The 11153-nt window shown below is 42.6% G+C and overlaps 1 protein-coding gene across 1 annotated transcript; it reads left to right on the forward strand.

Annotated features, from left to right (window-relative positions):
- The first annotated feature begins 1187 nt into the window (after positions 1-1187).
- On the forward strand, positions 1188-10549 carry atxn1l (ataxin 1-like). Its single transcript, XM_010788013.1, has 3 exons — positions 1188-1274; positions 2610-3784; positions 4501-10549. Exons 2-3 carry the CDS (start codon positions 2732-2734, stop codon positions 5944-5946), a joined length of 2499 nt encoding a protein of 832 aa, XP_010786315.1. The 5' UTR covers positions 1188-1274; positions 2610-2731; the 3' UTR covers positions 5947-10549.
- Positions 10550-11153: the final 604 nt, after the last annotated feature.

Raw genomic sequence — 11153 nt, forward strand, 5'->3', positions numbered from 1 at the left:
TCTTTTTGTTTTCTGGAGAGATTTTGATATGCTATGTTCTTCCACCACTTCACCATGTTGCACTCTGCTGTAATTGCATGACGACTGTGCTCCCACAGTTTGATATTGAAGAGCAGCAGATGTATTCAGATATGCAGATGCTCTCTAAGAGGGATGCAAGGGCTACTGTACATCCCCCTGTGCCTTGTTGGGAAGATTGACCATTTTTTTAACTAAATTCTAAATATATTGACTTATTTTAGTTTTTCTAAAACTGTTGAGTTATCAATTCTGTAAATCTATAGTAAATTCACTGGTAATGCACTGAAGCTGTTTTTCCTGACCAAGAATAGGGCTTGAATGTGTACCAGTAACCAATCATTACAATATTTTTCAAATGAACTTGTGTCCTGGCTTTTATTTCACTGGATTCTGACTCAATAATGCAATGCTTTTTCTATTAAAGCTTGGGAGGGCTCTGGAAAAAAAACGAGCAACCTTTTGTTTCTGTAATAATGAGTCTACCTTCCTTTCTCCTTGCATACACTCATCATCTGTGATGACTTAATTGAATAAGCTGTTGGTGGAGTTAAATTATAATTCTAAATAGAGAACATAAATCACTTAAACCAACTAAGCCACAACACCAAAGTCACAATCTACTATCATAATTAATATTAATGTATTTTTCAGGATTTCTTCTACATCTTGTTGTTTAATTATATCCATTATTTTGATTTGGATTGACAAAGAGGAACTCAACACCGGAAAAAAAAAAATGGTGTGGTTAAGGTTATTGAGATTGTTATTTAGAAGTATCCTTAAACACGTAAAATCTACTTGAAGCATTTCCATAGGTAAATGTGTCTATGGAAGTTGTTGGTTTAAGGCACTGCTGGGATTTGAACCCAGGATCTCCTGTTTAAGGCACTTTGACCAACTAAGCCACAGCGTCAACATTAATTGTATCTGTTATATGATAAACCTAAGATACACCTGCTCCCCCTACTGTACAACATCACAATAAGGGAAATACATTATAATTCTGTCAGAAACACATTCTTTCCATATATCTATACGTCTGTCTGTCTTTCTATCTATCTATCTTGTCTATCTGTCTATCTGTTTATCTATCTTGAAAAAAAACAGGAAATTGAATCAATTTGGTGACGTCATTGGTGAGCGCCTATGCTGGCCTTCGAAATGGGCTCGACTCCTTAGCCTTGATTTCTTCAATTGTCCCTCCGCATATCAACTTTTTATAAAGAAAAGCCTCTTCGCGATGACATTTGGAGGTACGTGCAAACAATGACTCAAAGCAGAGCCATATTTTATAGGCATGTCTGCCAATTGCCATGTTAGTTATGAAGACTGAAGGCAGTTAATGTAGCTTGTTGTAGCTGTGTTAGCCGTGGAGCTAACTAGCCGGAACCTCTGGGCTGGTGCCCAGAGATACATTACAGAGAAAGCTTAACTGTCTCATATACCATTATTTATCATTTGAACTCACTTATACGTTTAGTGTTCGTGTATTACATGTCATTCTGTCACTTTCCATTGTTTATGCTAAAATGACGACTCGAATGTGCTAGCTAACTTTAGCTAAGTCAGCCACTGTGCTAGCTAACGGTAAACATGGTTACTCTAAAGGGAAGTGAAGCGGCGATTAGAAGAAAACTTTGACATTTATAAAGCAAAGGTTTCCTATACAGTGCTGTTCAGGGTTTTGTTGCAGTACAAATGTTTACTGAGTATTCTGGACAATGTGTTAAATGAAACCAGGAACAGACTCGAGTCTGAATCATAGACAAACACAGAGCTGTTCGAAGTTACATTTAGCATAAATAAGAACTTGCTTCTCTTGGTATTACTTCCAATGACCAAATGTAATGTTATTATCCACATTTATCTGCTCAATGAGCGCAGGAATGTACACCTGTCATGAAAAGGACAACAGAAAACGGTTGATCAAATTTTCGTTTGTTTTTTTACGATAGAATAATCTATATAATTACAGTAAAACTAAGAGGTAATAGCTGAGATGTTGCTTATGGTATATTTTCTGGTGTACTTATTTTGTTGTGATTTAACGGGATGGACGTCCTGCAGCTTATGCTGAACAATATCTTAGCATCATACATTACATTACAAAAGAGAGGTACTTTTTGCCATTTCACATTTCTGATGTTGGGAAAGCCCACGGTGTTTGAACCTCCGGTGGGTGAGTCATTTAGGCTCGTGCTCTCCACCCAAGCTTTGCTCAAACTTGCGAAACTTAAATTGAAACCCTAGTCAAGATGCCAAATGTTTCTGCATTAGCTATATTTTGATTGCTGGATTGAGAGTAAACTATACTTTACACATCTAGAAATAGTCCACTAAATAGAGTGATACAGCAGAAAACTGTTGGATTGTTTGACATATTGAGAAATCATTATATTATTAAAACTTGTATTCATTCTCAAAGAAGAGTTGGTTTAACAGACACATACTATTTATGATACTATCACTGTAGAATAAGATAAGATGTATAGATGTGTGTGAATTTGGGGCTGGAATCACAGGTCTCATGGATGATTCATATTATAAAATGATAATAAGATCCTGTTTTTTTTTGCTTTTTGTTCCAGGTGAATTGGTAGACAAGGTCAGCCAGTTGATTTCAACACTGGTTCCTGTGCAGGCTGACTGGCTTGCAACTCTCACTTCCTGTGCAGTACAATAAAGCGACTTGCTTGGTCAGAGGATTGCGATGAAACACGCTCAGGAACGCAACCAGGAGTGCCTGCCTCCTAAGAAAAGGGACCTCCTGGTTTGTAACAGCAGTGGAGGGGCAGGAGGAGCCGGGGCTGCAGGGGGGGGCAGCAGCGGAGGTGGCAGTAGAGCTGGCGGAGGTGTTGGAGAAGATGATTTGGTTTCCATCCAGAACTCTGCAGCCAACAGTGACACTCAGGGAGGATCACCGTCGGGAGAGTGGCTGCGAGCTCAGCCAGGGCTTCATTATGGGATGGAGAATTCTGAAGGCATGCCAGCAGTGCCAGTTGACCAGTACAGTATGCTGTACAAAGTGGCTCTTCCCTCTGTCACCTACGCGCCTACCAGTCTTCACCCAGTGCTAAGCCATATCTCTCAAGCCTACACTGTACACTCCCCTCTCCTGCAGCATCCAGGCCTTTCCTACCCTCCCCTTGGTTATGCCCAGATTCCGCATTCCTCTCTCCAGTTTGTCAGTTCCCCTTATGCAGCCGTACCTTACGCTCTACCCCCTGGCTTTGTCCCGGGATCATTAATCTCTCCCTCAGGCACCATTCCTCAGTCCCATGCTGTCTCCCACCTTGTTCCCTACCCCTCTGTCTTACCAGAAGGTGTTGTTTCCCCACCTCCTCAGGCCCAGTTAGCCACTCATACCTTTGCCAAAGTTTCAGCATCAGGTGGCGTCCCACTGATGCTACCCTCAGAGCAATCTGCCCAGCAGCACCTTGGTGCTGTGGGAGTTCTGCCTGCATCAGAGCTCGGCTCTCGAGGGATGCCACTCTTCTATCACCCTCAGGGCGCCAGGGCGGCCACCAGAGACTCCCACAGTGCCCAACAGGACAATGAGCCAGAGATGAATGGAGGCGATAAAGAGCAGGGGGCGAGGGAAGTCATACTGGACTCTGCGTACACTGCCAGAAATGCACGTCTGCTGCAGGTAGCATCCAACTCTGCAGCCCAGGAGTACAGCCAGGACAGAGGAGGGCTGAACCGACGGCTGGAGGAGAGGGGTTCCCCTGGCCAGCGCAGCAGCCCAGACAGCGACCTGGAGGTAAGGCACACTGATAGTCTCCTCATTAGACACATGATTCCTTGTCAATCTCTTTTCCTAACTTTTAGCAGCAGATGGAGAAATATGTTTTTTATATACAGACTTTTCCATGGGAGGAGATTAAGAATATCCTGATTAACAAGGTTAATACAAGCTTTTCCCTGCTCCTTTCTGATGATGTGTTTATAATATTGTCACATGTTGCAGCTCGTAGTTCTTAAATAATGGTGCAACATTATTATTGAATATTCTAGAGTATGTTTCGTAACTGTATCTCAGTATTTGAATGACTCAGTCGCACATGTTAATATTAGACTCGCTTCCTTCCTTAATTTTGTGCTGTGGTTCCAGAGATCATTTGGTAACCGCTCACACCCAATTGCCACTTGGTGCCTAGGCTTTGTTCATTATGGTTACATGGAGGTGCACAGTAAAGAAATACCAAGTAATGGCCATTGCAAGCAGCTGCAGATTCTTATGATCTTAGGACATAAAAAAAAAACAAGAAATGGTATGGCAGAATAATCGTACCTTTTTATTTTTAAGCAAAAAAAAAAGGTTTGAAGGATGAGATGAATTAAATGTATTTCTACCTTTTTAGGTGCAATAACATGCTGTGACTCAGGATGCTACTGTGGGATGATATTTGGATGTGTTAAAATAAAAGTTTGTTTCAGCAGAATGAAGTGACACATATTCCTCTTATCTACTTCCAGGTTCAGCAGGTGGTTGGCCGTTTGGCTTTCTCTAGTCAAGTGCGGAAAGAGGTGTCCTTTGCTCCTTTAAACCTCTCTCAGAGAGCCAGAGATCTCCATGGAGAGAACACAGGCATGATTTCAGGTCGGACTGCGTTCCCCACTCACACTGCGAGTTACAGTGATCCCAGGATGGCCGCTCTCCAGCAGCAAGCAGGACCACCCGGCCACGCTGTGGTGCTGGCCAATGGGCAACCAGTTCTGATTCCCTTAGAGTATCACCTGCAGCACCACCCCCAACCCCCCCAGCAGCAACACTACCATATACAGTCAAACAACGCCTCAGTCGCCATGTCCTCCCCTAACCCAGGCTTTAAAGCCTCGGATTCTTCAGCCAGAGTGTGCCTCCTTGAAAGGGTGGAGCCGACCCCAGCCCAGCAGCAGCCCCCTCAGCAGCCCCCTGTCCAGCCAGCAGCGGATCAGGCCTTAGCTTTGAGCCACGCTCCTGCCTCGGCTCCCAGCAACCCGTCTCACTTCATGAAGGGAGCCATCATCCAGCTTGCTACTGGAGAGCTGAAGCGCGTGGAGGACCTGCAGACTCAGGACTTTGTGCGCAGCGCCGAGGTGAGCGGGGGGCTTAAGATCGACTCCAGCATGGTGGTGGACATCCGTGCCAGCCAGCAGAAACCAGGTCTGGTTTCGCTTCACTTCACTGTGGGGGAGCAGCAGAGCAAAGTGACCATCGACGTGCCCCCGGAGCACCCCTTCTTCGTGTTCGGGCAGGGCTGGTCGTCCTGCAGCCCCGAGCGCACGGCGCAGCTCTACGACCTGGCCTGCCACCCCCTGCAGGTGGGGGACGTGTGTGTGTCCATCACTCTGCAGCAGCAGCCTCAGCCTCAGCAGCAGAAACAACCGCAGCACCATAACTCACAACAGCAACAACAACAACAACAACAACAACAACAACAACAACAACAGCAGAACATGTCCAGGACTTTAAGCAAGACCAATGCTTCATCAGGGCCTGGTCACCAGCTCATGGGGCCCCCTGCCCCTCAACAGTCCCGGCCTCCATCTCATTTCAGGCTGGACCGCATCCACAGAGAGAGACAGAGGGACGGTGAGAAGGAAGCAGTCGATAAGGAGGAAGCCACGCATTACGGGGCCGCTGGGCTCTCTGAGTCCCTCATAAGACAGAGTAGGACCTCAGCAGAGCACCCCAGGAGCCACAGCAGTTACCACCTGCACACAGAGGGCTCTGCTTTTGCAGGGGCCGGGCTGGGAGCAATGCAGGCTGCGCTAGGTGCTTCTCAGAGACGCTGGTCCTCACCTGGCCTCCAAAGATATGGTATGAAGGGAGACGAAGGGCCACGCCCTCAAATAAGCACCTCTGGCCACACGAGGCCCTCGTTCATCCCCCAGGAGGTCAAACTGTCCATTGAGGGGCGCTCTAATGCAGGGAAGTAGCATCACTTTTGGTAGCACGTGAAAGAGTCTGACAAGGAGAGAAAGAGGAAAAAAAGTGCGAATGTAGCCTCAGATTGTTTGAGATTTTGCACACCTAGATTATACAAACATACAAGACCTTTGTCTATCTGGTGAGAAGTTCTGGTTTGTTGGGTTGTCACTCAGCCAAAGGACACGAGCCTGTGGTTTCCCAGCCAGCTCCCGTCTGACAGGGAGCTGACGAGCTGAGTAGAAAGTATGTAGCGGATCCGATGCCCACCATAGTCCTTTGCACACTGCATTCCTCTTCCTCCCTCCCTCCTTTGTCGCCACTTCCTCATTCCCATGCTTGAGCTTACCATCACATTCAGACCACTCTTGTTTCCTTTTTGACCAAATGGTCTCTTTGGAAGACCAAGGACTATGAAGAATGTGTTGGTAGCAGAGTGAAGCTACACCTCGGCAGGTTCTGATGTTTTTTAAAGATCCCAGCCAGCGATCTTTCGTCTCCTCCATTCCTAAGATCCTGTTTTCTTCAGAAGCATTTACCCAAAAAAGGAGTGCAGTTGCTGACGCAGCGGCTCCTGCAGTGCTGTTGGCACTGTTGACGCTAACTGTCAGGTTATGTTACATTATGCTTTTCTGGCATGAGATAAAAAGCCTCTGCTGTCGGCAGAGATAGCCTCTCCCCTCCTTCCTTTTCAGGAGGCGAGTCTGCAAAGAATGAGATCCTCTCTCAGGCGAAGTGTGGCACGTCCCACTTGTCTTACAATCGAAATAGTGATAAATCAATCAATGTGTCTGTTCAGCAATCACTTTCTACTAAAAAAAAAAACGTGCTCATGCCCTCTGGTTTAATCTATGTTTGTGAATGTATTTGCATAAAAGCCAGAAATTGGAACAATGCTTTGTTCTCTATGATACGTAGAGATATCCTGCATTCCAGTATCATCAGTGAGAATATCCATAGTGTTGTCCTTTAGAAGAATCACTTCCTCAGCACCACCCCCCCTCCTCTATATACCTCAAAGCTCTCCCCACCAAAAGCAAATGTGTGTTTTTCAGAGGAGGCACTGGCTGGTCCGCACCAAAGCCACCTGTGAGAATGAGTCATGACCCTGAATCCTGCATGTGAGTGGGTCAGTGATCAGGTTTTTGTCTTTGCTCCGTTAACAAATGAAAGCAATATTTGTTTTACAGCACCCGGCCGTACGGCTCCCCCTCAGGGAGTCTGTCATCGTGGGCTGTTTTATATCCAAGGTGTCAGATCTGACCCTTTTTTGAACCCTGACCTTTAAAGGTGATGCACTATGTTGGTGTTCCTTCAGTAATTCTACACAAGCAATTATGCATGACCAATTTCTCAAGAGCTCCTTGTAGAAGCTTCTCTTTGATTCTCCATCTCACTGATGATATTTTATCTCAAGTGCATCTCCAAGTTGTGATCATTATCTTGTGTTTAACAAACACGGTCCTTTGCTTTTGTACTAGGGTATATTGTATCCAGTGGATCTTATGATTGTCTTGGATGATGTCACTCATTGATTTCACACTGACCTTGTTGATAGGGGTCACAGTTCAGTAGGTGTTTGTCATTAATGAAGGGAATATGTTTAAAGTATTGTTGCCGGTGTTTTGTGGTGAGAGCGCCAAAAGAAACTGACTTTCTTTTTTTTTTAACTCTGTTTACAAATTAGCCAAGATGGATGCTGCAGTTTCCTCCTTCTGACAGATGTTCATCCTTTGTCACTGGAAAATCCAAAAGGGTGAAATTGAATATAAGTGCAATTAGACCACACATGAAATCATTCAGAGGTTTATAATCAGACAGCATTCCTCACGCAGACATTCCCATTGAAAAGTAAATCACACAGTTCCCTTTTTCCTGAGCTTTAACCTCTGGGGAAACATCGGGTCACTTCTCATGCGTTGTGTTTCTTGGTTGTCAGTTCTGTGTGGTTTTATTCTGTCCATCAGCCCCATAAAAAAGTGTTGTCAGTCTGTCCTCTCCAACTCTCATGTTCTCCTCACCTCGTGGTTCTCTGAGTTAACCGCCTGACCCTCTGTCAGCAGGGCGGGGGGGGGGGGGGGGGGGTCCACAGAGACAGAAACACATCAACTGTCTTTATACGCAGCTTTAAAGGACAGGTTCACATTTTTTTGAAAGTCTTTTAAAACTCGTCTGACATGCCCTGTAGATGTAGATTGCCCTGTTACTCGAATCACTTGAAAAAAAAATGTCTCATTCATTATAAATAGTAGTGTTACATAACGTGCTCTGTCATTTGAGGCAGTCCTCACTGTTGCGACCTGATTGTGTATTTGCAAGAGTCTGGTAATAAGATGCATATCACCATAGAGGCGTTACACTTCAATGTGTCGCTATATTGAACGGCCAAGTATTGGGATTTCTAATATATCATATTAGGAAAACTATCGTATAACGAGCACACGGCCATATGCATTGATCTAAGTAAGCATCAGAACAGTGGGATTTGTATATTATTGTAATACTCAAGTATCAATATGTTTTAACCCTCTCTATTGTATTAATCTAGGCTTGAAAAATGTGAACCTTTCCTTTTTAAAATGCTCAGCAACGGGGGTCGAAGTCAAGAACACGTCTAACCATCAGAGGCTCATCACATCTGGTTCCTGCTGTAAGCAATATACATCAAACCTGCAAGCGTCTCACTCAGTCGTGGCATCTTCTATGCAGTAAACTCAGTATTCTACGCTTCATTGTCTTAAGTTCAACTCTGTGAAGCAGTAGGGCAGATGCAGTCATTTGAGTCTAATGTCTGGTTATAGAATGTTGCTTTAATGACCTTTTTGTAATACAAACCAGTATTTTGCTTTGCTAGTTAATTTTTTTCTCGGTAGTCCCCACATTCCTATAGTCCAGGAAGCTTTTACTGTCGGAGAAAAAGCACTCGAGTGTCACTCTTTTTCTTGTGTTCTGTAAGCATTAATTTTGCCCCAATTGCTACACCACTTCAACATTTAGTTCATCACAATGCATTTGTTGGGGTTTAAATAGTGTTGACCCCCTGTTGACCCTCACTGCAGACCCTCCTGTTCTGCCTCGAGCCTTTTGTGTTTTTGTTCTTTTTTTAGCAGTGTCAGCCACGTTAAGCAGAAAAGCTTCTTCTACCAAGATGTCCGATAATTCGTATTCACATCACTGATCGTCTGTTGCTGTAAGTAATTGCACTAAACCCCCTCCTTTTACAGTGTTTTCAACTTCTAACTGTTGGTTAAATTGAAGAGTTTGAAAATGTAAAGCACACAAAATCACAGAGAAATTGCAGGTTGTGTGTGTTTCTGTAGATAGCTGCTTTTTTTTTTGTTTGTATAGATAGCTTTGATGATGCTTGTCGATAATGCCTTAAACTCTGCTTTGTACAATGTGTGAAATCGAAATAATGGAATAAGGCTTCTGGTAAACGTGCTGTTCCCTTTTGAGACTAAGAGCAAATCAGAAATGTCTCGCTCTGACACTTTCACGCTTCGGAGCACAAATCCATATCTCTCAAAGGGTGGCGGTGTATTCCTTTTTGGGCTCAAGACAGTTCTTCTATGAAACCTGCAACTCTGTGTTAGCGTGCCGTTTTTCTTCTTCTTTATAAATTCCTTTACATTTTTAATACACTCTTTTACTTGCCTTTAATTCCTGTTGTGTGTAAATGGAAGCTCTTCTCCGCACTTTTTACAAGGTGTTTACAAGTGTCAGCAAAGAAGGGCAGTCCATTATTTCCAAACACACGCTAATGTTGTTTTTATGGTTGCACAAGTTCAGTAGTTTTTTTTACCCTTTTGAATTAATGGATAGTGTTTGATGTCTTGTGCCCCCCCCCCCCAGTCTCTGGACAACAGACTCTAGGTTTTTAGTAATAGGATAAGACAGATAGCGCTCCATCGGTGGTGATGTCATGGTTTATCAAGTCTTGTGAGGCTGGCAGTGGGGATCGTAACTCCTCTTGTGAACTACTTCCTGTTTGATCCAGCATTTAATGCAAAAGTGAATCTAGGAAGATGTAGGTGTTGCTGATGTCCAGTTAAATCGGGAAAAACAAGAACGGTTAAAAGTTTTTAGAGAAGTGTATTTTCAGATTTATTTTTGGCACAAGGCTTTTTAAGTGACGTGCAACTATCAAAAAACAGCATCTTTTTATTTTTTAAAATGCCTAAATCTGCAAAATATATGCAATGATGTAAATGTAACATTCAATCCTCAAGTATAATCCAGGTTGTTGAACTTTGTATAGTGAGTTTTAATATCGTATGGCCGTACCAATATGTATTGATCTTTATCAGAAGCCTTAGAGTTGTCGACCGAAAGTGCTCCCTTAGAATACCCTACACCTACCTGACTTTAACAAAGCATTAATATCTCTATTTTGTTTCATTTCTGTTTGTACGGTTTTTGAATAAAATAGATTTGTACTGTATATTTGTACCTCTCTGCGAACTACTTAGGGCGGTTTTGTTTTTGTTTTGCTGTTTTAATTCTATGTACTTTAAGGACACAAAGATATTGTATTTTTATTGTTACAGCTAACTTGGAGACATTGCATTTACCATGTTTGTTAAGTAAACACAATATAATATATATATATATATATATACAAATATAAATATAAACTATTATCCAACCTGTGTGCTGCGTTTCTTTGGTTGCATTTGTGTGTTTTGTATGTACTTCTCTTTATAAAACCATGATAATGCTGCAGATGGTTATGGGGGAATTCATTTAGGTTCTTAATACGGGTTAGGGAGTTTAAATTAGATTTGAATGTCAAAACTTGATCTTTACAGTATCAAGTACAGCTGGCAAATGCATTTAATGTATAGTAACTCAATGTAATACAAATCTAACCTACTTTATTTTAAATGCCACCAAGTATATAGCATTGAAATATGAAAATTATATATATTTATTTATGTGGTTTAAATTTTGATCTGCAATGTTCAGATAATTTTAAGTGGAGGGATTTAGAAAACTTGATATCTGATCTCAAAAATGTCAATTTAAAAAAAAAGTACACGTTATTGAAATTGAACCAATTTAAAGAAACCCGTGGTTAAAATTGCACTACTTGAAATTGCCTGAACATTTAAAAAAAAAAAAAGAAGCAAAATGTAAACAATCAGATGGACGGTTTTCAAAGTAAACGACTGATAATGTGAATTCAGTGGCATTTAAATGTCTAAGCTGTAAGTATTTC

This window comes from Notothenia coriiceps, unplaced genomic scaffold (genome assembly GCF_000735185.1).
Source record: "Notothenia coriiceps isolate Sejong01 unplaced genomic scaffold, NC01 NC01_scaffold00031495, whole genome shotgun sequence".
In the NCBI taxonomy this organism is placed as follows: Eukaryota; Metazoa; Chordata; class Actinopteri; order Perciformes; family Nototheniidae; genus Notothenia; species Notothenia coriiceps.

What these genes read in the sequence shown, in the direction of transcription:
- atxn1l (XM_010788013.1), top strand. Translation starts at nt 2,732, where the DNA reads ATGAAACACGCTCAGGAACGCAACCAGGAGTGCCTGCCTCCTAAGAAA. An exon ending in GCCCAGACAGCGACCTGGAG is followed by an intron (nt 3,785 to 4,500) that starts GTAAGGCACACT and finishes ATCTACTTCCAG; the next exon opens with GTTCAGCAGGTGGTTGGCCG.